This window comes from Pleuronectes platessa, chromosome 2, assembly GCF_947347685.1.
Source record: "Pleuronectes platessa chromosome 2, fPlePla1.1, whole genome shotgun sequence".
Lineage (NCBI taxonomy): Eukaryota > Metazoa > Chordata > Actinopteri > Pleuronectiformes > Pleuronectidae > Pleuronectes > Pleuronectes platessa.
In genome coordinates, this window is record NC_070627.1 from 11,551,022 (window position 1) to 11,578,941 (window position 27,920).

General features: G+C 41.1%; 4 protein-coding genes across 4 annotated transcripts in view; 3 read left to right on the forward strand and 1 right to left on the reverse strand.

The window, feature by feature from the left end:
• Positions 1–83: 83 nt before the first annotated feature.
• fam83e (family with sequence similarity 83 member E) lies at positions 84–6,246 on the forward strand. The gene is made up of 9 exons (XM_053437528.1): positions 84–1,028; positions 1,486–1,632; positions 3,118–3,242; positions 3,312–3,746; positions 3,914–3,973; positions 4,069–4,116; positions 4,201–4,435; positions 4,527–4,748; positions 5,812–6,246. The coding sequence occupies exons 1-9, from the start codon at positions 567–569 to the stop codon at positions 5,998–6,000; spliced, it is 1,923 nt and encodes a 640-aa protein (XP_053293503.1). The 5' UTR covers positions 84–566; the 3' UTR covers positions 6,001–6,246.
• A 4,494-nt stretch (positions 6,247–10,740) lies between these two features.
• On the forward strand, positions 10,741–16,024 carry utp3 (UTP3 small subunit processome component). Its single transcript, XM_053432462.1, has 16 exons — positions 10,741–10,929; positions 11,226–11,313; positions 12,499–12,555; positions 12,644–12,700; positions 12,797–12,899; positions 12,994–13,062; positions 13,169–13,290; positions 13,373–13,528; positions 13,608–13,679; positions 13,891–13,931; positions 14,009–14,105; positions 14,330–14,452; positions 14,547–14,683; positions 14,765–14,831; positions 15,476–15,583; positions 15,748–16,024. Exons 1-16 carry the CDS (start codon positions 10,913–10,915, stop codon positions 15,835–15,837), a joined length of 1,404 nt encoding a protein of 467 aa, XP_053288437.1. The 5' UTR covers positions 10,741–10,912; the 3' UTR covers positions 15,838–16,024.
• Positions 16,002–22,190, reverse strand: ppcs (phosphopantothenoylcysteine synthetase). Its single transcript, XM_053432475.1, has 5 exons — positions 22,072–22,190; positions 18,387–18,538; positions 17,245–17,782; positions 17,055–17,158; positions 16,002–16,570 (listed from the first exon to the last, which is right to left on the reverse strand). Exons 3-5 carry the CDS (start codon positions 17,777–17,779, stop codon positions 16,244–16,246), a joined length of 966 nt encoding a protein of 321 aa, XP_053288450.1. The 5' UTR covers positions 17,780–17,782; positions 18,387–18,538; positions 22,072–22,190; the 3' UTR covers positions 16,002–16,243.
• Positions 21,261–27,920, forward strand: part of foxj3 (forkhead box J3) — a 75,511-nt gene continuing 68,851 nt past the window's right edge. The window contains exon 1 of the mRNA XM_053432450.1: positions 21,261–21,482. The gene's annotated coding sequence lies outside the window, so the exon portion shown is untranslated. The remainder of the gene's footprint in view (positions 21,483–27,920) is intronic.

Consider the following 27,920-nt stretch of genomic DNA (forward strand, 5'->3'; position numbering starts at 1 on the left):
GTGATCTTGTGTGTGAGCACCGCCTCGACCTGTCAGCTGCACAGATTTTCTGGAATCTGACAACAATGTCTGTAACAAGGAGTGGAAGCGTTGAGAGGAGTGAGATGACATTCAGGGGAGGAGACACATGAAGAGCCACTGTGTCTCACAGCTCATGAGAAATAGTTGAGCCTGACAGTTGATCCGAGAGGTGAGTTTCACAACCTGTTGCCTTCATTTTTGATCAAGCTGATCATTTCAACTTGTGGATGCTTCTCTTCTGTCAACATGAGCCGAGGGAAAAGGCTCAGGACTGAACTTGTTAACCTTGAACAGGATTTCATCAGTAAGGAGCAACGTGATTCCAACAAGCCAGAAACATCCAGATATCTAGGTCCTGGGTAACTCTTACCAACCAGGAAAAAGTGTCTTTTTTTTTGCCAGAAGGATGAATGAAGAAATCATTTTTGGGATTTGAGGATGACATGAGTGGGCCTTGTATGGTCTCATCATCACACGACTGCAGTCACTAGTGGGAACTTTGAGAGGAGCAACTTTTCCCTTTGGAGACACACCAGACTGCAGTCATGTCAAACTCTAAGGAGCAGAGCCTCGATGAGAACGTAGTATTCCTGGAGGTCACCGAGTCTTCTCCAGAGTTCCTCTACAGTGAGAGGGAGCGTCAGGTGGTGGAGAGGCTCCTGAGCGCAGGACCGGAGACCTTCTACAGCTCCAACGGCACAGAGCGCTCCGGCTGTTTCCTGTCGCCTGAGGAGGTCAGACAGATAGGCAGCTGGGCTCAAGACTATCACTGCAACCAGGTGCAGTGGGAAGGGGATGGAGGGGATGGCAGCTCACAGATGGAGGACTTCTGCTCCACCTACTTCCCTTGCAAGTCAGACACACCGGCCCCTGACCTTGACCTGGGCTGGCCTGAGAAGGGGCCCTGGCTGACGATGGGGAGCATCACAGTCCACACCAGCCCACCCTCTGAGGGAGAACCCCCCGTCAGAGAGATAATACGACAGCACCTGCAAAGGGCCACCCGAGTATGCAAATACAGATGTATTTTTTTCAATGAAAATGTTTTAAGGATGGATGTGAAGTCATAAGTGAATCTGACAGCTAGAAACTTGAATACAAAAACATTTTTATATTCTGAAATGTTATAGTTTGAAAAGAAATATTTCATTTGGGCTTCACTATAAGATTTGATGCTTTTGTTCTTCCTTGTCATGTTCAGATTTTGGGATCAACTAATGCACAGCTTCGGTTTAAATGTTATACATGAAGCATCCTACACCTATGCAATGTTAAAATACACCTTTAATAATTCCTTAGAGTATTTTTCTCATCACAATTTAACTGTGAGATTTACTTACGTAGTATCTGATCCCTTTTTTCCACTATGATTTTCACCTGTAAGCAAGAAAAAAATTCAGTTTTTGTACCATTTTCAGTAAACAAGCAAATTACAGGCTGAGTGACATTTGGTGTGCTGTGCAGGTAATTGCCATTGTGACAGACAGCTTAACAGATGGTGCAATAATTGGTGATTTACACAACGCTGCCTCCCGGGCCGTCCCTGTCTACATCATCCTGAACCAGAGATCCATTCAGGAGGATTTCACGCTCAGCAGGCTGCATCATCCGGTGAGTTACCTCTCCCTTCTCTCCCCCCAAACACACACACCTAGCAGCCATCATTGTGTGTGTATGTATACATAGCAATGAATGAATGAATGAACAATTTAGCGGAAATCAAGGACAACCAGTCTTACAGATCAAAAATGGGTCTGCTTTCCACATGCCTGAAAGTGAGCATAGATCAGTATCATGAAAAACCTGACACACTGCATACGTGTCTAAAAATCTAAAGTGCGTCTAGGAATGTGTCATGTGCTTTTAACAGGAAGTGGTTGAACTGGTTGCACAGCATTCAGTGGTTTCATTAAGGTGTGAAAACTAAGCCTGATGTTACGAACAAATTAAATCTCTACTATTTGGCCAAGTTATCCATGGTTCCCTGAGAATAAACTTGAATGACTCTCACATTCAATTATATATGTGGATTTTCAGTTTAACCTTCAATAAGTACACACTAAATTTTAAAAGCTAAACTATAGCTAATTTGCTTTGTCTTTTATGTCCAATTTCTTAGACATAAAGGACAAAGCAGTAGTTCTACACTATTATGATAATGTATGGTATAAATGGTTGACTTGTGGTTAAGTCAAAACTGCTCCAATGTGTGGCCCAGCCTCTTGAGAAATTGGCGAGTCATCCTATCAAGATAAAATCTGATGCTGTTGTTGTTGATTTGGAGAAAGGTTGAACTATATGTACATATATATATATATGTACTGTATTTATGAATATGTTGATGCTACTGTGCTTTCCACATATATTTTACTACCTTGACACATGTATGGTTTTCTTAAGCCTGTTGTCTGTCTTGTTTAAGGTGACATTCCGCCTTGAGGGGTAAATCAAATATCGTGTACCATATCTTATCGTATTGTATCATATTGTGACGTATCATATCATGATGTATTGTATCGTATCATAACCTTATTTATCGTAAAGTAAAGAATCATAACGTACTGTTGTATCGTATTGTTAAATACTAACGCTGGCCCTGACCACATCTTAAACAGTGGCTACAAACTGTTGCCATCAAACCGGAGCTTTGAAATGTGTCTTTCTGATCTCAGCCTGTGTGATTAATTAATTATCATCATCCTCTCTTTCATCATCTAGCATCATCAACAGCTCCAAATTTCAAATTGTTTAATAATTTGGTTCATGGCCATATACCTGAGAGAAAAGGGTAACCCTAACCCTAACCCTTCCTGTCAGCTTTATTTTGTGCTGGGAAACAACTCATCATAACTAAATAGGCTGTTAACTCACCGAGATAAGACGATGATTATGGCAGAATGTTGGCATTGTCACTAGGCCCGTGTTAGCATGCTTCCGTTAGCATAGGGCTCAAACCCAATTGACCAAGCCTGTTTAACTATAAATATTGTGTATGAAACAAGAGATTACACATGATGGAGCTGATTATTTGAATTCCATCCTCAAGTTTCAATGTAATTCAGTCTTCAGTTTCATCTTGATCTTGTGATTTTTCAGAACATCCGAGTCCGTGTTCTTGGAGGGAAAGCGTTCTGTTCAAGGACGGGAAGGACGGTGGTTGGTGAGATGAAAGACAAGTTCCTTCTGGTGGATTTGGAGACAGTGATTCATGGCAGCTACAGGTAAACAAGCATGATTTCATTTTTGATTTCCTTTAAAATAAGTTATAAACACGTCTTTGTTCTCTGCAGCCTCACGTGGACCGACGCCCACCTGCACCGGCAGCTGATCACCGTCCTGCAAGGCCCAGTCGTGGACTCGTTTGACATGGAGTTCAGGATCCTATTTGCTGCTTCGCTTACAGTCGCAAACACATCGAGAGTCGCAGGATCCCACGTACCTGTGACTCAAAAGCTAAAAGACTTTTCAGATCTACGCTTCCAAAAAAAGCTCTCGTTTGACCGAGAGATTATCAACCCTCCATCTCCACCTGCTGATTCTCTCTTGGACTGGGAAGCCATGGGCGTTGTCCAGAGAGAGAGCTGTCTTCCTGAGAGTCCTATGGATCAACATGAGGAAATCGTGTTCAAGGAAATATCACCGAGGAATAACAGGTTGTTAAATAAAAATGCACCCTTTATGGATGATTTTACCAACAGTGGAAACTGGTTTTTCGATACAAAAAGGTAAGAAAACCCTTTTAAATGAATCTATTTAGCATGAGTGAGTCCTTTTTTTTAAGAGTACAATTTACCTTTAATTATAAATTTATTTCAATATAATTCCTGTTTTTTATAATTATGATCTATACATTGTTTGTAGGACCTTACTGAGCTCTTCTTGTATTTGACAGGGTAAACGTTAACCCCTCACCGGTGATAAACCATGTGTCAGAAAAATCAACAATAACGAAGTGAGCCTTGTTTCAGCATAAATATACAGACAAAGTAATAATGTTCTTTTTCTGATGTTTCATTTCTTTCCTTTTGATCTTGATGATTTTCATAGCAATATAAAGCCGTCACCAACCGATCTAACCCCAGAGAGAATGAAGAGGTACCAAGCAAAAGATAAAGAAAACACATTGAATCATTGTGGAAATGTCACATTTAAATGAAAATATGTTGTTTTCTTCCAAAGGGTGGAACGCATTTTAGAAAAGACAATTTCCTGGCAACACTCCACAGAGAACAGAACCAATTTAGATGACAGAATGATAACAAGAGTTGGTGATAAAACAACAGAACCGATGCACAACAGGATCATACCTTCATCTTATAAGAGAAGAGAGACATCGAGGGGGGCTCTCTGTGTGGAGGACGAGAGCAGCCAGGATGAAACTGGCTCCAAGGTGGAGAACAAACCATCTTCTAGAGTAAGTCACCAGACTTCGCAGTCAAAACATTTCTTTTATCTCCGATGTTCGAAGCCCCAGTGGAAACTGAGCAGCATTTCTCTTCTCACAGAAACCCTTAATCCTGAGGGTGCCACAGTCTGAGGGCTCCAGCTCTCTAAGCGACATCATAAAGAGGATTCAGCCTCAGCAAAGCACGTCATGGCTGCTCAAGAAAGGATCCAACAATACCGCTGTGTCGGAATTGAGCCAATCCATGAAGGACCTGAGCGTTCACAGAAAGGACACAGGTCAAGATGGGAAAGGAGTCCCAGTGCCAAGGTTTAAAGCCAGTGTAAGTGTGCAGACTTATGTGAGCTGTGGTGAAATAATACATAGCCAATCGCAGAATTGAATGGGGTTCTCACAAAATTGTCGTTGTTGACCAGGGCCTTCTGGTTATTGCCTGCTTTGCCCAACCTGTTGCAGCGCCGCTGAATTCACTGATAACCAAATGCTGAGACTCCCTGACACATAACCATGAAAACGTTTTAAAAGCTGTGCTGATCTCTAGGAATGATCAGATTACTTCAGTATTTTGGTGGAAATTTGAAATTTGATATTTTAACAATTCTTTATCATGTTAACAGGAAATGTAATCTGCTTTTAGCAAATTAGAGATACATAGATCAATTTCAGGAAGATGCAGGTTAAGGCCTGTATGACCTTAGTTCTGTGCAATGCGACCAAAGAGGGAATTATTCTTTTAAAAATGTTACTACTCTGCAATTTTAGAGGCCACATGTCTAATATTTCAAAACAGAAAGTAAAAAAACGCTGTAGCTACTGTTCTAAAGGTTAATTTTATGTGAAGTTTGTATCTTTTTGCAACAACGTGCACAAAGTAATATATTGTTTTAGGTTGTCTAAAAAGTGCCTAAAACTGTGAACCCAAAAGCACGACACTGGAGCACTCTTGGGAATAGCAAAGTTCTTGTTTATTAACAGATCAGGGGTCAGAAGCCAGGCAATCAGTCAGAGAAGGCAAACGAATCCGGTAGGGAGCAGGCAAAACGGGAGTCCAGGGTAAAGCAGGCAGGTTACAACGGAGATCAGGTATAACTCTTATTATTTGAGTTAGAGATAACGCTGGAACACTAGAGGAAAACACACTAGACGATCTGGCAGAGAACAGAGGAATGGGCAGGTAGATATACTCAGTGATTAGTGATTCGATGGAAAGCAAGAGCGTCTGTGGGTAGGTGATAGGATTTGTGGAACGAGGAAATGCAGAGCAGAGGGGAGTGTCTGAATCCTGAAATGACATGAGATTAGTATATACAAAAAATAAGATATGACAAATAAAATTGTTGTGAGCAGGCTGAAGTTGTGACAATTGGTCTCTGTTTCTTTGGCAGTGCCTCGAGTCCGATTTAAGGACGCCTGCTTTCACTCTGATGAAGAAGAGGAACGATGACTTGAAATCTGCATTGTACAGAACTCCAACAAACCTTCTGCCCAGAGAGAGGCCTCGCAGCTTTGGCTATGGTCTGAATATGGACTGGAGGAGGTCGCTGGCAGAGTGGGAATTAGGTGATCAAGAATGAGAACAGAAATACAAGAGCAACAACAACAACTTCTGTACCTGACGACAGGCGGCGGCCAGTGGATGGTTTTGACCATTTGCAGTGTTAATTACCCCAAATAGGCCATAGTGTTACTATGCAGGATGTGTTACAGTTTTAAATGTTGATGTGACGTCCCAATGAATCTGATTATGACAAGCTTCACTGTATGCAGTGCTGTACTGTAATTTACTTCATGTTTAAATAAATAAAATGGCTCACAATGAATATCTGCTTTAACTTCAGGTGCAGCTTTGCCACCGAGAAGAAATTACACTTTTTTATTAAAATTTTAGGTAGGATTTAATTTAACCTTCTTCAAATTGGAATTGATGTGGATTTCTGTAGGATTCTTGAAATGCATGGGAGAAGGTCTGACTTTTGACTTTTCTTCATGTGGTCGATCCAACACAAACTCTTGTATGAATAAGAATTGCAATATGCAACACACACACACACACAAACACACACACACACACACACACACACACACACACAAGCACACACACACGTTTTTAAACCGTTTTTGGGCACCGGGTTGCGTCTAATGTCGCCTTCGCCGCGGAACCATCCACTTCCCTCTCTGTTGTGAAATCGGAAGCATCTCACCTCGAGTCACCTGTGCGATCAGCTATCCACTGCCGTCCCTCCATCCCTCTGAGCGGGCTCTGACTCCACGAACAAGCCGCGTCCAAAAGTTGTCGCCAGGCGGTGCAGCCTCGATTTCAAATCTCCTACGACATGCTTTTTCCTGGGAGGGGCTGTTAGTTCACCATCCTGGAGTCAGTGCGTATCCTGTCTGCTCGACTCGGTGTCCTGCTGCCACCACGTCATTTGATCACACTCATTTCTGCTTAGAATCGGGGTGTCCAAACTACGGCCCGCGGGCCATCTGCGGCCCCTAACAATTTGGTATCACTTAAATGGCACTTACTTATAGCACTTTGTAGTTTTGCTCTATTTTTGAAGAAATTGTACTTTCTTGATTGTGGTTGTTCTGGGTTTGTACCCTCGGGTAGGGGAGAGCGGGGTAATGTGAGACATTTTTTACATTTGCTCCCCTCTCGGCGAGCTAAAATTATATATCAGTAAAATGTACACATTTCCCATTAATTCAGGATGTTTCCTAGCAATGGAAATGATCAGAATGTCTTCAGGACAAAGGGCAGTTAAAATATGATTGTTTTTTAAAAAGTGGTCTTGTTTCTCACTTTACCCCAGCTTAGGGGTAAAGGGAGACAGACCAGAGAAATCAAGGGGGTAAAGTGATCCACTTTAAAACTACCATAACAACATATGTTGTAATAGGTAAATTAAGCACATTTATGATTATTTTGATACATCTCTTGCACAGTACACCCTAGTTTACCTGCACATTGTTTCTCTGTCCAATTGGCAGGGACAGGGATATTGTTTTTCTCTGCATATTCAAATGCCAGTTCATAGCACTTAACTGGAACAAGGCCATGGAACTGGTCCGCTAGTTGTTTCAAGTGTTTGGCAAGCTCCTCCTCCATCTCATCTGTGAATATTCTCTTTACCTCAGCTACTGCACCCCAGGCTACTGACTTTACTTCCCATTTCTCTTTTTTCTTTATGAATCTTTTGAGGGTTGTCTTATCAATACTTCTATCCCTTCCAGCTTTTCTTAAGGACTTTTTTCCTTGCATGACCTCAGCGGCTACACTCTCCATCTCTGAGAGGGGTGCTTGGCCCCAGGTTGTCTTCCTGGTGTAGTTTCTTGGCATGATGGCTTTTCTACAATGTTTATGGCATTAAAAATAAAACATATGTAATGTAATATTACACTAAAATATGTTTAAGACTAAACTTAACTTGTGCTACATGTCTCACTTTACCCCAGAGCATTTGTCTCACTTTACCCCACAGCCATAATTTTAGGAAAAACAACATCTCTTAGCAATTCAGGCTAATCTTCAGATAGCATTTTTGTACACAACAGTTGATTAAGTTCAAAGCAAGAAAATTTACTTTGTGAAAAAACATTCTAACCACAGCACCAACTTCTCCTTCATGGCAAGGGTGGAATGGGAGTGGCTTGGAAACATAATGATCACATGACCACAAATGTGTTCTGTTGCCTAGATACAGGGGGTGTCTCACATTACCCCGCTCTCCCCTACCCTTGAATGCACTGATTGTAAATCGCTTTGGATAAAAGCGTCAGCTAAATGAATTATAATGTAATGGACTATGGCCCACTGTATTTTACTTCTCAGTTTTGACACTAGGTGGCACCCAACTCACCCCTGACCTGCCAGCTGTACCCCCAGAACGCCGCCATGCCCCCCCGCCCTAAGAACGTGATTGAGGTGCACTGTCAACAGTCCGCTCCAGGGCAGGGGGGCGTGGCGGCGTGAGTGGCCCAGACCTTCAAATTTTTTTCTGTATGTGGCCCTCGGGATGAAAAGTTTGGACACCCCTGGAATACAACCATAAACGTTATTCTTCTTTATTTACTTTTGTCCAAAAAAGTTGACACACATTTGTGAAAAATCCAACAGGTGCTACAAACAAATCTCTCAAACTCTCTTTTTTTTATGGAATAAACAACTACTTTTCACCTAAATTTGTCCTCTTTTTTTCAACTTTAAGTTAGATATTAATTCAAACCAATGAATAATATGTTGAAGTGAGCAAATGGTTGATAAGTATAATGTAAATAGTTATGGTTCTTGCATTAGTTTTTGTGCTAATGTAATTATTTGTCCATTTTTAAATCTAAATTTAGTGTCCCTTCTATAGTATTCACTCAGCATTCACAAGAATGATAAAGAAGAAAAAGCCTTTCTCAGTCATACATAGTAAAAACTGACATTTTGAAAAAAGCAATATAAAAAAAGCCTCAGAAGCCATTTGTTTTTCAAGTTGACAAAGAGTTTGTTTAATAGAATGCTTATTAAAAACTATAAAACCAAATTGCAAATCCCAACCCGGTGCCGACACAGATCAGACATTCATCACCTCTCCGAAAGAAAAATATGTGAATTTTATCCACAATTTATCTCAAGTCATTTGTTTTTCTACTGCAGAACAAATCCCTGACAATACACAATGTATTATACAATCGACATAAAGTGTTACGTTTTACATAAGGAAGCAGTTTATTAGGTACATCAAGGTAAAACTAATGCAATCCAACACAAACAGCCCTAAAGCATATCCTACCTTCATGAAATGTACAATACTTAAAATATGGCATTTTGTATGGGACTGCATTAGTTCCACTCAGTGTACCTAGGCATTGTGAGGACCAATCAGCTAACAGCTCTCACCTGCGCTGATCAGTGTTGTGCAAGTTCACACCTCTCATGAACTAGTTCAAAGTTCAGTTCTTACAAGTAAACATGAATAGTTCACGTTCATAGTTCACCATTTAAATTAAAGGGTTAGGGTTAGGGTTACATAAATTAAATTAAATTAAATAAAAAAACAAAAAACTGGTATCGCACATCCTGCGCAGAAGCCCATTGCGCACATTTTTTTTTAATTTAATTTTTTCCTGTTTTGATATTTAATTAATTGAAATTTACATAGTGTAAGATATTTTGCAATTAATAGGGGAAATCCTGCCAATTCTAAGATACCATTATATTGCGGGGAAAGAGTGGGATTCGAACCAAATCCTTTTTGTTGGAGTACAGTCTCTCTACCGACTAGGCCACACCGCCTGATGACTACCATGAGGGAACTAAGCACTCTAAGAGGATGGACAAATTATCGTGTGCGTGTGTCCATGTCATTTAATGCTGCTTTTGGTAAACACTTTAGAGAAAATATTTTCTACTTTACTAAATATATTTGACAGCCTTACTTAAAAGTTACTTTTTATATTTTTGGCTTTTAGATACTGGATGGTTTAACATACTTTAAAAACCTATAGTTGGAGAATAACCCAGTACTTTTCAACCTTGTCTTCGGATTCCTTACAACAATAACAGTCTGCTGTGATGTCCTGAGGCTGCCCCCTGCTGGCTGCTGGGTTCCTCTGCTGCTCTAGCTTGGATTGTGCAGCTTGTGAATAACTAAAGTTGTCCATAAAAGAAAATCTTTAATATCCTTCAAGGGCAATATATACAATGTAAATAAAACACAATATGAAACCCTAAACATAGGGTTTGTTATTGTGAATAAAAAGAGGCACTTGTATAGATCTGGTCCTGTTGAGGTCTCTTCACTGTTTGTTTTTTTCATAGTAATTTGGATTTATATTGGATTGTGAATCTCACTGGCCAAAATGGTCCTCGCAAAGATACAAGTACAAACACACACACACACACACACACACACACACATAGTGCATTGTAATGGTTTTAAATAATGATCCCTGACTTTTGTTAATGATGAAAAAGCATGAACTATTTGAACCCTCAACATCCTCAGTACTTTGTGTTTAGTTCATAGACTGAATGAAAAGATGGACGACGCGGCTCGACTTCCTCCGACCATTTAGACTCAGGGAAGAAGTCAAAATGTCTTCGGTCTTTACAAACAGTCTAAGGTTTGGATCCTGTCAGTCTGAATGTCACTGTGAGCACATTGCATCACAGTGGATTTGACTCAGAACTTATTATAACTGGGAATTTTGAATTGTTTTGTTTTTGCGGTAAACCAAACATTAAACTTACCCCTAATAGTGTACATACACTCCCCTGCCTGGGGCGGCGCTGTGCATCTTTCACCCTCCTTTGTAGACTCAGATTGACAGTGCAGAAGAAGAGATCACGGAAGCACATGGTGACCAGTGTGGAAACATATTTATCTGAAAGCAGCTGGATATTTACACTTTTTATTTTACTCTAACCTCCGGACTTTTGGTTTTCACGTCCTGTTTTAGTTTATCCGCGTGCGGTGAACACGTGTGATTTCTACAATGGTTCGAGCTAAAAGGTGGGTTTGGTATAAATTAGCTTCCTCACGTTAGTATAGTTTAATCTGGATGTTAATCGCGGTGATAAATCTAAGAGTTGTAGAAGTTGTTGCTGTTTGAGGTCTAAATAACTTCATAGTCTTGATCCAGGAACTGACGAGACAGTGCAGGGCTGTGGTTTTCAGTGTGACGGGTCCTGGATCTGGGCTAAACAGTCCTGCATCCACCAGAGGAGAAGTGGAGGGTATAAGTCTCCAGTGTGATGATGCATACTCTCAGTTGTTAACTCCTGTGTCTCTGGTCCTTCACTGCTCAGGATTATAAAGCCGCCGAAAATCAAAAAGACTGAGCGATTCGGTGAAGATGATCCTGAAGCCTACAAGAACATGCCTGTCCCTGATAAGGTGAGACGACTCAGCAGAGTATCTACAGGTTAAAGGTCTTTAGAAGTTGTGTTTTTTAATAAAATGTTAGGAAATCAATCCAGTGTGCCAGTGCCTCAGTTCCTGACCAGAATGTAGTGATGGACAATGGAAAACCAATTCATCCACTCACTTTTAGTTGTTAATCAAAGCTGATTTTACTGCACTGAAGTTATGTCAAAAAAGTGAATTAAGTTTGAATAAACTCCTGCATTGGGTAAATGATAATAATGACTATGATTAAGGCCGTTTCATCAGTATGGTATTAAACTATACAGTGACAACCTCCGCCAAGCCACAACAGTCACCTGGAAGTCAATCAAGCTGCACCAAATGTCCAAAACACCTGATTGACCATTATTTTAACATCAAAATCCACTCCCTTAGAAAACTTTCTATTTTTTAAATGTCTTTTCCCGCAATGATAAAGTTATTTGAAAAAAATTAATTTTGCATCTCTCTCGGGATCTGGATTGGCACACGGATTGAATGGGTTGCTTGCTGACCCCTCCCACATCCTTTCACTAAGTTTCATGGAAATCATTTCAGTATTTTTGTGTGTAATCTTACTTAAAATCAATCAAACGGGCCAACAAATACATGTACAGTTGCAAAATTACAACCTCTTTAGTGGTATTAAATGTGTGACTGAGTCAGGAGCCAATATTTTTAAATAAATATCCACAAGACAAGATCATTTACCAGATTTCAAGGCCCAGGTCTAACTGGACAAATGATTAAAACCCTTTATTGTTGTGGCTACATCATTAAAAACACGTCAATGTGTATCGACTGCACATGTAGTTATTTTCCTTTCCTGTTGAGTAGTGTTAGTCGTCTTGGTCAAGAAGGGTAATTGCTTAATTTGTGCTCGTACTCCCTGTGTTTTTTTTTTGTCCACATTTCTTGTCTGTTAAAGTGTTATAATAACAACAGTAGTAACATGGACATGAAGCTCTGTGAGATAATACAACATTCAAAGATTTGTAACACTTAAGCCATGTTTCGGTTCCACAGTATCTGACAATATCTGATGCCACATTGTTATATTATACATTATAGACTTATTAACTATCAACATACTGTCACCACATTAATTCTGCTTTAGGGCTGTGGTTGTTATTTTCAACCATCAAACTTTGACCTTGTCTCCTCTCTTACTCTCAGAAATCGTCTCAGTACACAAAGGACAAAATCGATGAGTTTCACGATGAGAAGATCGCAGTAAGTTCAACTGATAAGATATTACCTGCTCAACTACTGTGTATGGTGCGGTTTTAACCTCACTCATATTTTTCTCTCTTTGCCATAGAAACTTCTCGCCCTTGGGACTCAGATGGGGAGTGATTCAGAGGAAATAGACGACGAGGTGATGAACTTTTTCAGTTTTTGCTCTTGTTTGGATTCATCCTCAGTGAGTTTGCTTAGCCCAGGGAGCAATTTCAAGCTCATTTGAATTTTACAGGAGGAGGTGATGGCCCTGGATGATTCTGAGTCAGAGGAGGAGGAGGAAGAAGAGGAAGAGGGGACAGACATGGACAGTGATTTAGAGGCGAGAAAAGATGATGGTAAACACAAAGTTCTCTGTTTATATGTCAAGAGTTTGGTGTATTTGGTGATACAAGCCTGTTTAACTATAATTATGTTGTTTGCTTTTTTCAGACCTTCCAAATGAAATGGCATGGGGCAAAAAGAAGAAGATCTTCTACAACTCAGATTATACGATCACCAGTGAGCATCTTTAATCCACGGCTGTATTATTGAGGGATTTTGTGATAATTGTATCCCCTGAATTGATCATGTTGGCTGATGCAACATTTACATTGACTTATTACAGAAGGAAAATCAAATGAAGCTTTGGAAGCTGATGAACAAGAGGAAGAAGAAGAGGCTAAAAATATCCAAAACCGACTGGCTGCAAATCTGAGCGAGGAGGATTATGATTTAAACCTTTTTCAGGTATTTTTTTTATTGTAAATCTATCCTATAAATCTGCATTGTTGTGATGATTCTCTGTTGACCTTTGTTGTTTTGTGTTTAGGAATTTGCTGACGAGGATAAGGATGAAAAGAAAACCGTTGAAAAAGAGGAGAAGATAGTGAAGGACCTGAAGCAGATGTCTCAGAAGGAAAAATTGAAACTTCTGAAGAAAGACTCGCCAGAGCTGCTTGAACTTATTCAGGACTTCAAGGCAAAGGTATAAGCATCAACAACTTACATGTGAAACAACATCATTGATCCATTGACTAACATTTCTGTCTGTTCTTTGTGTCCAGCTCACTGAACTCACCGATGAGCTGCAGCCCCTCATGCAGATGGTCAAGGAGGGAAAGATCCCACCAGGAAAAGTGAGAGCATCTAGCTTTTTGTGAATTTTTCACCAGACTTTGAGTTTTGAAGATTTCTGATCCGGATCCAAGATTACACAGGATATTATTTTGTTCTCGCCCCAGCCCTTCACAAAATGTCTTGCAATTTAACAAACACAGGTGAAAACATAACCTCCTTGGTGGAGGTAATAATTATGAATCTAAATAACTTTGGTCCTGTTTTTTACAGGGTGCTAACTACATCAAGACAAAACAGCAACTTTATCTCAAGTAAGTTGTACTTTTAAACTGTAATGTCATGTAATTGTTCTTCCACTGAATAATGACTGTTCTTTGTTTCCTACCAGTTACTGCACAAACATCAGTTTCTACTTGGTGCTGAAAGCAAAACGAGTCCCTGCTCATAACCACCCTGTGATTGAGAGACTGCTCACCTACAGAAATGTAAGTCCCCTCACTGACGCATAGTTTTATCAAATGTGTGTCCACCCTTAATATGTAGCGGGCAGGAACACTGCTCGTATGCTCTTTAGTTCTGACAGTGGAAATAATGACGGTGACTGGGATAAAACACTACCAGCATCATGGGACACAGCATGAAAGATCTAGAACATGTTCACATGGATGGAACCCTTTGTCTGTCTGACTCTTCAACATCTTCCCTGCAGCTCATCAATGAGCTGGGAGAAGTGGATGCTCGGCTCGCACCACAGTTTCACAAGCTTCTAGCTGGTGAGGACAAAGGGCCAGCAGAGGGCAAGAAGACCAGAGTCTCCAGTAAGAAGGACAAGGTGAGGTTCATTTTAGCCAATTTTCCATACTGTTTGATTCTGTTGTTGATGTTTAATATAAAATTGTATTCTCATGAGTACTCATTGGCTGCAGGGTTCCAGAGAAACTATGGCTGAGGTCGAGGAGGACTCTGACTCCGACCTGGACGATGAAGCAGCTTTGCGTTTCTACAAAGAGGTGGAGGAGCGGTTGAAATTGAAGAGAAAGAGCAAAAACCCAGAAGATGAAGAGTAAGTAGGACTTTGAGTTGCAAATGGCGGTTGGGACCAAATCAAATGGGAATGGTTTGATAAATGGTCAATTTGCTGCAGGCTGGTGGAGGATAAGCAGGAGATGGAACCGCTGGATCCAGATGCTAAGAGAGGAATCACTTACCAGGTACTGAACTCCAACCACTCACACACTCAAAGATCAGTATTACACTATGCCCTTTCTCAGCCAGTTACCTAAAGGAATTATAATATTCATCATACACTACTGATGAATATATGTTAATGCTGGACTAATTGTACTGAATTGATTTTATATGGTCTTACACTAGCGTTGGGTTGCTCTTTATTTGGGAGGCATTTCTCTAAGAAGGTTAAACATTCACTGAGTTTTTTAGTGACTTTAGGCCGCCCCCTGCTGGAGTGTCTCTGTAGTATGTGACCTCATATCCAGCTGTGTGGTACTCGAAAGTCGATTACAGTGGATATAAAGTTGAGTTTGCACTCTCCAACCTCAAACAGCAGCTCATGTCTGGCATACACTTGAAAGCCACAAGTATCTCAGAGGAAGATACTAAAACTAATTTCCTTCAGCGCTGCTCATGCATCTTTGAATGTTCATTACTCGCTGGGATCTTCTTCCCTTTTGGCTTGGAAGATTAAAGGAACATTTTAGATAATCCCTCAAATCTTTTACTTTTTCAGTAGATATCAATGTCTGGTGCCCTTCATGCTGTTTCACTTCATGTACTCCACGTTGAGCTTTGTCACATGGACATTTATTCTAATTATGTGTCTCTACCAACACCACAGATGGCCAAGAACAAGGGGCTCACACCCAAGAGGAAGAAGATTGACCGTAATCCCAGAGTCAAGCACAGAGAGAAGTTCAGACGGGCTAAAATCCGCAGAAAGGGACAGGTTTGTATTCTGCACATTGATGAAACTGTTTTTTATTACACTGTTAATCAAGTACATCATAAAGCCTACGCTCTTCCGGCTCATCAGTATAAGTCAAGAATATATGTGATCTGTCATAACGCGCTGACAAGAACAACGCTGACTCTGTTGTTTATATTTGCCAGGTCCGTGAGGTTCGTCGGGAGGAGACGAGGTACAGCGGAGAGATGTCTGGTATTCGTGCTGGTGTCAAGAAGGGCACCAAACTTAAGTAACCAAGAGGGAATCGAACATGTGCTGCAAAGCGTAGCCATGGGATTGAAAAAGTGTCAATGGATTGTTATTGTGAATTACAGGTGACTCTTGTAGTACAGAATATCTCTGTATCATTCTGTCAGTCACTGTTGTAGAAAGTATATAAAAATGTGCAGTTTCAATAAACATTTTATAAACTGTCAATAAGTTGTTTATTGATATAGTACAGAGACAGTGTTATAACCATGAGGCTCATATTGCAAAAGGGCAGCTGGTGTTTGCAGATATACTTATCACTGAGGTTATGCAACCACATGACAAACATGAACAACAATGACGGAAGAATGAATTTAAGCTCAGGATCCGGGAAGAGAACAGACACATCTTAAAGCTGCATCACTGACTCAGACGTGCAGGTGATGACTGTCAACTCACTTGTTGATTTATGAACCTGTTATGTGCTGATGTCAGGTTGCTCACTATCATCTCTTCTATCTCCACCTCATTCTTCACGTCCTCCTCTGTGAGGATCAGCTCATCCTGAGTTTTAGGGGTCACCACCACCACGTAACCCCGTCTAGAGTCCAGTACGTTGGCCACCACTGCCTGGTGCCTGTAGTTTTTCAGAGCTCCACGAGCCTTGTCCAGCAGGATGGCTGCGTCGGTTTCCAGTTTAAAAGATATGACGAATGCCTGAGGTGCCCAGTCCTTCACCAGTGGCGACAGTATCTTAGGGACCATGTTCAAGCTAAGCTGAAGGAGAAAGAAATATCTTGTTAATAACAGGACTGAGTCCAAAGCCAAACTTTCTGTTCTGTGAGGCTGTACTTAGACACAGCAGTGCTTTGAGTTAAATGCTTACATGCTTAGTTGGTATGTTTATCATGTTAATATGCAAACATTTACTACAGCTCAGGCGGACTAGACTATCATTACCTCAACCAAAGACTGTTTTCACCCCTGTTCTTATCTTTTTTTTCAAGTAACATAACACACAGACTACAGGAGTGATGGCTCAGGGAAGAACCCTTTAAATTTTAAACATTCTAATGATTACCATTCTAGTTTGTTTTGCAGTTATTTAGTCATAAACAAGTCTGAATAAACAAAAACTGGACCTGATCAAACGTATGAGATTTCATGTACAAAATCAACACTGCCATGCCTAGAACCATACAGCCATCTCGGTCTAAATTAGAAAATGAAATCTTGAATGTACGGCAGAGATCCTACTCACTTGAAGAGGACCATTGGAAGACTGGATTTTGTGTTCAGGCATCTCAGATGCTGGGATATAGAAATCAGACACAGCTGCCGCCAAATAAAACATGGCCTTCGGTCCTAAGTGCAGAAAAAACATTGGAGAACAAATTATGAATAACTTGTTCAGTAAGGACTTCAACCTGTGAATTGTTATTAATCTGTACCTATAGTGCTGAGTGCCTGTGCTGCTGCTTTGAGAAGGTGCAGATACTCGGACAGAGTGCTGAACTCAACAGGAAGGAGAAGTCCACCATCTTTCACTTCATGGTATTTCTTCAGCACTTTGGCTATGTTAGGAAGCACCTGTGGGTTAACTAGGACTTCATCGGCGGAGCCAGATGCTTCATCCCCACTTGTGAGCTGCAAGGCATCCATCACATTTATGGTCGAGAACATTCTACTATAAGGGTAGAGGGAGCGGTGCCTGTGCAGGAAGACGACAGCGTAGCCGGAGTCTATGAAGTACTCTGCTGAGCAGGCTCCTCGCCTGCCACTGCTGAAGTTATCGAGGAAGCGGACAGTGCGCGACTCGAGGGGAACTTTGGTGCCCCCGGACGTGATGAGAACCACCCGGCGACCTGCTGCCGCATGCTGGGTCGCAAAGGCAGACATCTTTGCTTTGACCTCCTCAACATGGGCGGGGACGGCAAATTCTTCAGCTAACTTCCCATCGATGGAAGATATCCTGGGTTCAGCCATGACCTGATGAGAGAGAGAGAGGGGCTATCATCAGAGGAGAAGATAGATGCAGCATAGTAGTTCCACTTCATATAATCTGCAAATCAACATCAGGTTAGCCTGCATGCCTGTCAGTTGTATAATGTCCACTGTGGAGGCAGTCAGGTTTTATAACCTATAGAAATATATAAATAAGGGATATACAAAAGATATATTGTCAGCTGATATAACCACGGGTAGCATACAGATACCAAAGGTACGCATAGCATATGAGGCATTTCAAATACGATGCGATTACAGATTTTGTTTTTGTTTAACATTTGCAAAAATAAATGTTTGGAAGTGATCCTTCTGAAAATGTGATTGTTGTGTATATATGTGAAAAGGTACATTGATGTTCCTTTCTTCCAAATGTTTATGAAGCATAAAGTGAGTGTATGAACAACACGGGTGAAAGTTTACTGTGCTGGGAACTGTCACGTCACAGAAAGTTATAGATAAACCCAAAGTCACTGTTGTGCAACCGCATCATGTGACGTCAATCGCTGCTGGAAACAGAAAAGAGCCACTGTAACAATAAAGTGAACAAAATAAAATGTGACACTTAATATAATAAAATATATCTTACTTTGTCTCTTCAGTTTCTTCTCCTGCAGCTTCTCAACAACTTCTGCACTTCCTGACACCAGCGTCTTCTTCTTCTTCTGCAGATTATCTTTCTTCTGGTGTTTATTAGCAGTCAGCCAACAGTTTATAGCTGCATTACCGCCACCTTTTGGACTGGAGTGTGGAGTGGTGGATTAGAAACAAACAAAAATAGACTAATCTATTATTTATTGTCTTTGGCCCTGTTTCTCTTAATTAGTTCATTAGAAGATGCATATACCTTGATGTCTTTCTTAACAAATTTTTTAATGTCATATTTTTATTTTCGTCTTTTAATCCTGATATTAATTCCCTTCTTCGTTCATTGTATTTGTTACACTCAATCAGTACCTGAGAGCCAGTGTCTCTCACTGACTCTATAGCTTTTTATAATTGAGAATAGCATTAAATGAAAACTCAAAACTGGAAAAAGTGTAAAGCTGAGTTTCTTCTTGGTTCAGGATTGAACATCCATTTTTCATGATTTTCAATAATTGCAAATTGTAAAGGGGTGACTTGATTTGAATGACTTTTATTAGCCTATTCCTATTTTTTTTATTTGACTTATTGACTTGATATGACATTTTTGCAGTTAATAAAATAATTATACCTTGTAATATGGAGGTGTGAGGTAAGGATTTGGACGTCTGACGGCCGTCGGAATGTTAAGAGTCAAACCTTTTTATTTACTAAACTGCTTCGTATAGCTAGGTACTGATGCCACATCTTAGGAAAGCTAAGATTATTGTGATTCGATCGATGCAAACCATTTCACCCGATTTCACCCGAAGTTTAAGAGGTTAAAGGCCTTTCTGACATTTAACCCTTTACTCGTCAATCCGTATTGACATCTCTGGGTTCGTGTGTTCGTGTGTGTGTGTGTGTGTGTGTGTGTGTGTGTGTGTGTGTGTGTGTGTGTATGTGTGTGTGTGTGTGTGTGTGTGTGTGTGTGTTTCAGTCTGAACAAAGGGCTGGGGTCAGTCATTATTACTGTAAATGCTCTGATTTAAAATGATTGATCCCTTTTTCTTTTTACCATACTGTCACTGTGTATCATTAGCAGTACTCATGATCAACCCACAAGAGGCGCTGTTGCACTGTTGAATAGATAATCACGACACAAAACTGTGATACATGGTTGTGTTGCAGTATCAGTTTCCACATGTTTTGTTGATTTGCACTTTTACAAAAACGGAATCTCAAGACAGCCCCACTTAAATAAATAAACTGAGGCTTGGTCCATGTTTTAATGGACCAGTTCAAGTGGGGTCATGTGTGTCAGTTCAATAATCAGCCAGGGTGTTTAAAAATGATGGAAAAGATTCATGAAATGCAAAAGTGAGAGTTCCATGTTGCCAAATAAATCACTATAAATTATATAAGACATGTATGGGCTTTTTATATGGAACATTTTTACTCAAGGCCCACTGAGAACCACTCTGGGAAAAAGGACCTTAACCATAAAGTAATTTAAAGACCTCAATAATAACACGTTTCAACAGTTTGGCATAAGAACTCATAAAACAATCAGATAAACCATCATTATAGTCATTGTAGTATTTTTATTCCTATATCATATATCACACTAAAATGTTTAAAATATTTCACTAACTACTGAATGCCAAGGTTGTAGGACTCTGAGGCCATAACCTCCCTTTTCTGGGAATTCAATGGTTTATTAGCTAAAGTGCAGTTTGCATTGTAGAAAGGAGAGTGAGACATGGTTGAATTTTAAAGGACGATCCTGTTCTTTAACCCACCATAGTTAAACAAGTCTTTCAGGCCAAGGAAAAAGACCGAAGGAATGAAGTCAAGGATTCTTTAAACAGCTAATATTAAAACCATACCTAAACAAGACATACTTCTGCTCTTATTATTATCATTTTGCAATTAATATTATTATTATTATTTAGACAGCCAGAGGGGTAGAACCTAGACAGGTACCCCATCCTTTGAAAAGGATGGGGTACCTGTTATGGCTCTGGGCAACTATGAACAGCATCAGTAAGTCTTTCAGCGATTAAATACAAAATAATAAGTATCCCTCACCCTTGATTTCTTATATTATTTATTGCTCACACTATTTTTTGTACATATTCACATTCATAAAAAATGTCAATACAAAAATGGAATGGGAAAAATGACATCCAAAAACAAACAGACTAAAAAATAATAATTCAATATAAAATTATATTATACATAACATCTATACTACTACTGTATTTATAACTGTCTCCTGGGTGTATTATATTTGGTTTGAGTACCTTAAAACAGTACATTTCCTGCATATTCTTAAGCAATTTAATTGATATATTTCCATCATAATCTTAAATAGAGGACTTTTAGCACGTCTATAGTGTGGTATTAGTACTTTTACAATCTATCTAAATACTTCAACCACCAGTGATACCCACGTGGACAACAATCCTCCTTGTATTCTGTGACTTAATTAAAGGTCTCTTCAGTTCTTTATGTATTAAGACCATGTGTTACGTTAGAAGACACATTGACTGACTTCCCGCCGCACAGCCTCTAAAGTCAATATAATGTATCGATGGATCCACCGCGGAGTTCATGCGTGGATTGAGCCGCTTTTGTCTCCACTGCGGGATTTGTTCGTTTGACCGCGCGCTAGTTTCTGTGGCAGCAGCGGTGGTGAGGCTGACGGAGGGAAACAAAACCCAAAACCTTCCTGTGCCTCGTCGAATGGGAAAGTAGTTCCGGTCACTTTGAATGAAACCGGGGAGGAGTGGAGGGGGGGGAGAGGTAGAGCGAGAGACAGAGAGAGAGAGAGGGGGCCAGTGTCCCGGATGTTGGCACCGCCGCCGAGAGAAAGGCGAACGAGAGAAGGCGGAGAGAAGCCGAGCAGGGACACCACGGCACCGCGGGCACACCGGCCGAGCTGCAGCGACTCCTCTGCACAGGACCGGAGCGTCAAGAAGCGCAGGACACCCGTGGGGAGCTCCCGCTTAGCCGAAGACGAGGAGGCGGAAGAAACAGGGGGAGAGAGGGGGGCAGCTACTCTGAAACTACCGTGAGGAATTACAGGGAGCCAGCGCCACGGCAGCTTTCACCCAGAGTAAGTGAGCTACACGGGCATGGAAGTTGAACTGAGGCCCACGAAATGGACGACTTTAACGGGGAAGTGAGCCGCGCTGAAGTTGTGTGGGGGACTGCGCCCGGCGAACAGGCCCTGACACACCGTGTGGCGGGGCGTGCGGGGACACATGTTTTTTTCTTCCCTCTTCCCCCCTTTTTCCTCCCACCCGGGGGAGCCCGTCCGTGTTGTCCCCCCGGTCAGTGTTGAGTACACCCCGGGCGCGTTGCTGTAACTCCCCGCAAGTTGACAGCTCTCGCGTTAGCCTGCTAGCGCCGCCGTGCAACCGGTGACAACTGACAGGGGAACTTTGACAGCTAGCTAGCCAGTTGTAGTAGCCTGCTAACTTTAGCTGAGCGGTGCGGGCGCTCTCTCCTGGGCCGGGACTAGGTGTGTGTTTTCCTCGCGTTGGAGGGATACAATATCCTACCCCGGCTGCTATGGTTAGCTAGCTGTTTGCTATGGTGAGACGCTGTGTGTCCAGCATGAAGTGCGTGCGTGTGTGTGTGTGTGAGAGAGAGAGCCCAGTGTCATTTGGCTTTCCTGCGTGCCCGGGTGGTATTTGACTCACAGCTGTTGCAGCGTGTTTTCTCGTCTGTCAGTCGTCTGTTTCTCAGGCGGCTAATAAATTCCTCCAGAAAGAAAAACGAAAGAGACGATCCCCGCATGGAGGAGCAGTCTCGCTGTGTGACAGGGCGCAGGTTTGTCATGCGGCTGCAAAATCAACAAGTGCAAACGCGTGTTTCAGGTCAATTTAATGCTACAGACTTTGATCGCCGGGCTGCCTCCTGCCTCTGGTGGTTATACCCTTGTGGGGTATTGCCCTGAGATGGCTCCGACCGTGTTGCAGTCAAATATTTTGGTCCTGTGTGCAAGACATCTCTGAGGGCATGCTCCTCTTCGCTTTGATGTTAAACCATTTGGTGTGTGTGTGTGTGTGTGTGTGTGTGTGTGTGTGTGTGTGTGTGTGTGTGTGTGTGTGTGTGTGTGTGTGTGTGTGTGTGTGTGTGTGTGTGTGTGTGTGTGTGTGTGTGTGTGTGTGTGTGTGTGTGTGTGTGTGTGTGTGTGTGTGTGTGTGTGTGTGTGCTGATTAGTTAATGCTACCAACTTTAAACTAAACAGCTGTGGCATTTGCGTGCAGCTGTATACAAAGCAGTGTCCTTGCTTTATCCTGGCGGCCTTTATTAGACGATGGATGACTGAACTCCTAATTTGCCTCGTCAACTAATGCAAGTTTTATCAATGAAGTCACAGTGTTGTTTTAATGATCGGTGTGCAATGGGGTGCACATTATTGGTTAATCATCATATATTCTCATGCTCAAGTTCACTTTGCCATAAAATCAGCTTTGAAAGGTTGGATTTATGACTAAAACAAAACACTATCTCTCCCCCCTCCCCAAAAAAACAGAACAAATCATCCCAAGACCTTGCCAGACCTTATGCTTCAACTAACAAAATGCCCATAGCGTTAGTCAGCACCAACAATCAAAGGTCAGACCTGGTTTGCTTCTTAATCACCCATCCTTTAAATAGCAAGCCCACAGCTTTCTGGATTAAACCTATTGTACATGACGCTGTAGAAGGCATAGTTTTCCCAGGTAAGCAGAGCTGGAATAGATTAATTTAGCCTATTGTCTTGAAATTAATAGGATCACTACTCTGTCTTATTCTATGAATGATCCCTTTTCTCCACCTGCCTTTGCCCGAAGTTTTAAGAAAAGATGTTAAAGAGGCTCTGTGTGCCGTTTGTGTTATTTGATTGTAGTGTCTGCAGCTCCGTCTGAGGCCATTCTCAACCCCTGCAATACAGATATTTGGACCTTAATGGCAATCATGAAATTGACAAGAAATTGAAAGAGACATTTTGCTGTGCTTTGCTGGAGGACTGTTAAAGAATAGACGGCACGCAGCAAGCGCATGCTTTTTACAGATTGCATGCAGAAATCTGAATCACGGCCACACATTGTAAAATTTGCTCCTCGGAACACTAATGTTGCATCCATCAAATATGAGTTTATAAGCAATGTGTTCATGACGAACAATGTTATGCAGGCTTGAATTAAAAGGCTCTGTTATGTATTGTTGTTTAGGGATTTATTGGTGTCAGCATTCTTAATAGGACAACTCCTTTCTTTTGCGCTTGTCTCAAATCACAGAGCAGAGTTAGTGACTTAAAGAAGACCTCCAGGTTTTGATTAATGGACTGAAAAGCTGTGAAGACAGAGTAGAAAATATTACACATCTGTGTGCTCTCACAGTAACCGTTTAAAAAGTGTGAATGGGAGGATGTGATACAACCTCTCATTAATGGTGGGTTTAGCCTGGAGTCATTTAAAAAAAAAAGTGTGTGTGTGTGTGTGTGTGTGTGTGTGTGTGTGTGTGTGTGTGTGTGTGTGTGTGTGTGTGTGTGTGTGTGTGTGTGTGTGTGTGTGTGTGTGTGTGTGTGTGTGTGTGTGTGTGTGTGTGTGTGTGTGTGTGTGTGTGTGTGTGTGTGTGTGTGTGTGTGTGTGTGTGTGATCGCTATAGAAAGAAAATATTTAGTTTCCACCTGCAGAATAACTGTAAATAAATTGACATTTCATCAGTGGGTTATAGATAATGTTCGTCTTGGGGGTGATAGTGTATAATGTTATAAATTAAATGTAATAATTACAGGAGGAATATGATTTGGATAGATGTCAGGGGTCAGCCATCTAGTGTAGTACAGTGAATTTGGAGCAGGCGTCTACTTTTTTGAATACCAGCCCCTCATTTGGAATTCAGAGTGTGGCCCTGTGCCTAGCCTCCTCTCACTGAGAGGCTTTTTAATTTCTCCCCTTGTTGAAGTGATTATTCAAATAGCCATCCTTGAGATGCAGTTATCAGGATCCTGGAGGTATATGAGCCTCTGGCAACATGAAATCCCCATCACAGCCCCCCCCCCTACCACCCTGTGTATTTGGACAGCACCCAACAGGTACCCTCTGTAGCAACCCCTATTAGGCCGCTACCCCCCTCAGGCTGAAAACCTATTGTGATCTGCGATTGGCAGATGGCAATTTATTCATGAGCATGCCTGATATTTTTTTGGCATGGTGTAGTGGTGATGCTGTTGGTCAAAGGCCTCTGTTTAGTTTTTTTTTTTTTTACAATGACTTATTTTTGGTCTGAATCCAAAGTGTTTTTCTTTCTCAATCCCTCTCTGCTCAGGAATGTGAAGTTATTTTAGGTTGGAGTTTCTTTCTCTTCGCTTCATTGCCCGTCATCTTGTCCTTCACTGCGTTTTTCACCTTGAATAGACGAAAATAACAGGATCTTCCTTTCCTTTTAACAGCTGTTTACTCTGCGTGGAGTCTGGGCTGTCGTCTAACACAGCTCAGGCCAAATGACTGGACGGTTTTGGTAGAAATTTTCTCCTGGTACTCTGCTCATATCTAGCGTGAAGTTTTGCTCTTGTGGCGGCTGTGTTGGTAAGAAGCGGAAGGCTCAGTCTTCATTAGCAACTCTGTGCATCACTAGAATGCAGATGAGCTATGAAGCCATTCATCTGCTGGAAATGCCTCCCTGATTCCAATTTGAATCTTGTTTGCAGTCACATTGTGTGAGCCCACTTCTCCATGTTAAAGAAGTCTCTTTATGTGAGAGATCAGAGGGGGATAATTGCATTTAAGTGAACCTCATTTAGTGCTGGCCAGAGCAATTATTGTAACTGCAGTTCTAGGCATTTTTGGGGGCCTGGAGCAGCTGTCATTGAGTCTCTGTAGCAGAGATATCAAATGGTAAATAGAATGACATTGGCACCGCATCATGGGAACGACAGATCCTTGGATGGATTTTAATTAGTTTTCGCAGGTTTTTGCCCAGCTCTTGTTTCCATCCAAAGAAACGTATAATTAAAAATGACAATTAGAAATGCATTATTTTAGTGATGATTGAAAATGTATGATTCTCAAGGTGCTGTAAGGTGAAGAAAGCCAGCGCTGTCTCTTCAGGCAACCCCCCCCCTGAGCTTGAGGGAAATGTTTTATCATTAATGTTATTCAGGAGCCAAATTTTGAGTTTTGCTCAGCTGGGTGCTTTAATCTATTTTTGCTGTAAATTAATGAATTTTTAAAGAGCCCCTCGCTTGATACGGGTGGATGTGGGAATGCAGCACTGGTTCAGTTTTCAAACGAGCCTCTACTCCCCCCACCACCCCTTCACCACCACCACCAACCCTCCTCACGGGATGTAGAGAGCGAATTTACTGAAGCACTATACTTTCATTTTTTATTCATCCAGCAATACACTGCCTAGCTAGTTCTCCTCATCCCACCTCCTCCCACCTCCTCCCAGTCTATTGAGTTGAGTCTGTCAGTGAACTAGTCCTATGTTCTCCAATTCATGTCCTGGCTTGGGGTTGGATGTGCGGACATGAGTCAGTGAAGGGAGCATATGATGTTTAATTCAACCGGTTCACTCGTGTTGTTATTATTGGCACATTTACTTAGATACATGTCTGGTTTGAAAATGTTTAACCTTTTAATTTCCTCATTCTGGTTAATTATTACTACTTTAACAACCCCCAGTCAAGTCTGCTGGGTAAGTTTCTTTTCCACTGGTCAAAAAACCAACTAACAACCACAAACATCTGGCTTTTGTCTGCAATAGGAATGGATACAATCAGCATTCACTCCTGTGTCAAATGACTAAGCAGTAGATGTTTTAATGGGCTCCGGCTCCAATCGACAGTGATGGAACCCCCCCGGGTTAATGCGCTAGTTTCTTCTTTATTTTGCCTTTCTTTTTCCTGCGGAACGTTATGATAGACATTGAACTTCCGGGCATTGGCGCATAGCCATGAAAGTTTGTGTACATATGATTTTTTCACATCTTGGGAACAAACTGCACCTGCAGTTTTTTGTTAATAATTCTCAACACTGGCAAGGGGAAAAATCCCACATATACCTGCTAATTAAGGTGTAAAAGAGGAATAAGAAGGCGTAGGAGATAAAGGTGGGGTGGGGGTGGGCAACATCTGTTCTCGATGGTGGTTTCTGTGACTCATTCCAGGCTTGTGGTAGCAAAAGACTAAAACATTTAGTTGTAAGTCCATTATACATGTTTGGCTTGATCTTATCTTAGCTTTAAGTTGAAGTTGAGCAACTGTGTGAAGTACATGAAGAGTTAATCTAAAAATAGATTATGTGCTGTATGGTTGTAGTGCAATCTTAAAGGGGGTGTTATTGTGGTGCTTTATAACATGTAAAATAAAAGAGTAAATGGTGTATTCATAGAAGTTGTGTCATTTGAGAATTTACTAATGCGGTTGCTAATGAATAGCCAAGTCCTAAATGAATAAAACAGACTTGACTTTTCAATCCTTGAAGGATTTAATAATTCATCATATTGTATACTTTGTCCTTGAGTTCTGATAGGCCCTCAGCATCAGTATATATTTCTTAAGCTTTTTTGTTCTTTACTTGGAAGAAGCAATTGATATGCTTATACTGTATGATTCACACTCTTAGGAGACATTAGAGCTGTATGCAGCAAGAAGAGCTTGCTAAGCTGACACAGCTTAAGTAATAAGAATGTGGCTTTCATTTTTAGTATTTGGTATCTGAGTTAATCATTACAGTGGCCCCTGTAGCAGATACAATATTCACTCTCAGGTAAAGTGGAAGAATACCTAGATTAGACGGGGATTTCTGTTCATTTTGAACTGGGAAATTTTGACTCTAAAAATGGTTTGACCAACAACTGCCTAACAGTGTTGCTTTGTCTGCATATGAACAACCACAAAGCTGTGATTTACAACTATATTTAACTGTTTCTGTACTCAAGTTTCACAAACATTTTTTGTTTAATAAGATGACATTTACAGCTTTTACCTCCAGCTCCCTTCTGTGGACTGCATGCATGAAGTGACAATTTAGAGACGATGCCATAGTAATGACAAGTGCAGCGTCTTGTCTACCGCAAACCAGACATGATTAAATATGATATTCTTCCTGCTCTGTGGGGCCGTGGTTGGTGCATGCGTACAAGCATAAGTAAACACCGCATGTTGTGTGCAGTTCACCAGCATTTAAGATCTACTGAGTCTTAATTCAAAGAGATCGAAGGATTGTCTTGTCAGTCAAAAATTACTTTACCAAACGTGAGCCAGCTTCTTCTAGAAATACTTTAAGTCCTCTGTTGAAGATGGTCAGAAGGTCTGAGCAATAGATCATATTTTAGTCATCAATCATTGACATATGAGCCTGTGAAATAAATATGTTGCAAAAGATTGCCTGAAATTCTATGAATTAGATAAATAGTTATTTTATTTACATGCACAATGTCATCACAGGGCTTCCAATCGCATCATAAGACTTGAACTATGTTGAATGTTCTATACTGTGTTTTTCTGTCCATTACGGTTGGGTTGCAGTTATTCCTCTCTCCCAGGAGATGG

What these genes read in the sequence shown, in the direction of transcription:
- ppcs (XM_053432475.1), bottom strand. Translation starts at nt 17,779, where the DNA reads ATGGCTGAACCCAGGATATCTTCCATCGATGGGAAGTTAGCTGAAGAA. An exon ending in ACAGGCACTCAGCACTATAG is followed by an intron (nt 17,159 to 17,244) that starts GTACAGATTAAT and finishes TTCTGCACTTAG; the next exon opens with GACCGAAGGCCATGTTTTAT. An exon ending in CTTCCAATGGTCCTCTTCAA is followed by an intron (nt 16,571 to 17,054) that starts GTGAGTAGGATC and finishes TTTCTCCTTCAG; the next exon opens with CTTAGCTTGAACATGGTCCC.
- fam83e (XM_053437528.1), top strand. Translation starts at nt 567, where the DNA reads ATGTCAAACTCTAAGGAGCAGAGCCTCGATGAGAACGTAGTATTCCTG. An exon ending in TGGTTTTTCGATACAAAAAG is followed by an intron (nt 3,747 to 3,913) that starts GTAAGAAAACCC and finishes TGTATTTGACAG; the next exon opens with GGTAAACGTTAACCCCTCAC. An exon ending in AGAACAAACCATCTTCTAGA is followed by an intron (nt 4,436 to 4,526) that starts GTAAGTCACCAG and finishes CTCTTCTCACAG; the next exon opens with AAACCCTTAATCCTGAGGGT.
- utp3 (XM_053432462.1), top strand. An exon ending in TTCACGATGAGAAGATCGCA is followed by an intron (nt 12,556 to 12,643) that starts GTAAGTTCAACT and finishes TCTTTGCCATAG; the next exon opens with AAACTTCTCGCCCTTGGGAC. An exon ending in GACTGCTCACCTACAGAAAT is followed by an intron (nt 14,106 to 14,329) that starts GTAAGTCCCCTC and finishes TCTTCCCTGCAG; the next exon opens with CTCATCAATGAGCTGGGAGA.